Raw genomic sequence first — 1,584 nt, forward strand, 5'->3', positions numbered from 1 at the left:
CTAACCATGAACAGAGACAGCCATGTTTGTATACAGTCTACATATTCCAAAACAGACACTCGTGTTTGGGGAGTTAAGTGGTTGTCTTAGACAGGTGGATGTCTTGGACATAATTGTCATTATAACGCTAGGAGAGGAGTGGGAAGTGGTCAAAATAATTTGCATATGCGACTGTCTTTGACAGGTGGCTGTAACTGTTAAAGCAGGCCTGACTGTACTTATATTTTTCCAGGTACCATAATAGGACATGGCCTTGAGAGAAATTCTTTGTTCTTTCTCCGTACCTTTCCCACTTTATCATATACTTATGTAGTCATTTCTTCTACATCCCCCGTTCTCCATGTCCCTTCAGTCACGTAATAACCGTCTAAATGTATAAAAAGAAACAAACATGTTTGCATTTTTCCAGATACCATAAGGACATGGCCCTGAGAAAAGTTCCCCTGTGTATGTTCCTGTGTCTGTTCTTGACCTTTGCCCTCGTGTCGGCGGCCCAGCTCTCTGATTCTTCCCAAGATGAGGAAAAGCCGGTGATTTTCGTGGACCAGAACACAGACGGAAGTTCTGACGTCGGAGATGACTTGGACAAAGCTGTAGAATTTCTCAGCCACGTAAGACTAACACTACACCTCTATGGCTGATGTTTATCTCGGTGTTACAGTCGATGGGCTTCATGGGTGCCGTTAAGTCAAATTGTTTTATATGTGAAGAAGCTATTGCCGTTGATGTCATCATCAGTAGCAGGAGCAGCAGTAGCAGCAGCAGTAGAATCATCATCATCATCATCATCATCATCATCATCATCATCATCATCATCATCATCATCATCATCATCATCATCAGCAGCAGCAGCAGCAGCAGCAGCAGCAGCAGCAGCAGAATCAACAGCAGCAGCAGCAGCAGCAGCAGCAGAAGCAGCAGCAGCAGCAGCAGCAGCAGCAGCAAGAAAGGAATAAGGAAAAAAAACAGCATAGAGCTTCACAACAACGGGATGTTACAAAAAAATTCTCCAGGGATCCGACATTTGTGCGGAAAAACCAAAACGCTGAACCAAACATCAAACAAGCGGAGAACTGGAATCTTGTTTGTCATACATTATTTGATCGATATCCAGTGAACATGCGGCGATATATTGAACACGTGCAGTAATTTCACCGCACCAGATTGCACCTCTACATTTCGGTATTTGCATTCCGTCACATATCTCTCATTTCCTTCATTTCCATATTCCCATTTCCCCTTTATTCTTCGTGTTTTTCTTCTTTCCATTTTTGCTTACTGTCTCCGTATTTGTGTAACTGTCTGTCTCCGTGTCTGTTTGTGCGTCTGTGTGTCTGGGTGTCTGTCTATATGTCTGTCTTTCTGTCTGTCTGTTTGTGTGTCTGTCTGTCTGTCCCTCTTGCCATCCGTATATCTTATTAAATGTCACGAGTCATGCCAACCCCTTTTACTCACACACATAAATACAGACAAACACGCTCACACAAACACTCACAAATACACACAAATACACACAAATACACACAGATACACACAATTAACACGCATACGCATATGAAACAAGCACACAAACACACACAAACA

General features: G+C 42.9%; 1 protein-coding gene across 1 annotated transcript in view; it reads left to right on the forward strand.

Moving 5' to 3' along the window:
• Positions 1 to 384: 384 nt before the first annotated feature.
• Positions 385 to 1,584, forward strand: part of LOC101854872 — a 3,360-nt gene continuing 2,160 nt past the window's right edge. Inside the window, exon 1 of the mRNA XM_005100548.3 lies at positions 385 to 611. Within this exon, the coding sequence (XP_005100605.1) occupies positions 423 to 611 (189 nt within the window). The 5' untranslated portion in view covers positions 385 to 422. The remainder of the gene's footprint in view (positions 612 to 1,584) is intronic.

This window comes from Aplysia californica, unplaced genomic scaffold, assembly GCF_000002075.1.
Source record: "Aplysia californica isolate F4 #8 unplaced genomic scaffold, AplCal3.0 scaffold00251, whole genome shotgun sequence".
In the NCBI taxonomy this organism is placed as follows: Eukaryota; Metazoa; Mollusca; class Gastropoda; order Aplysiida; family Aplysiidae; genus Aplysia; species Aplysia californica.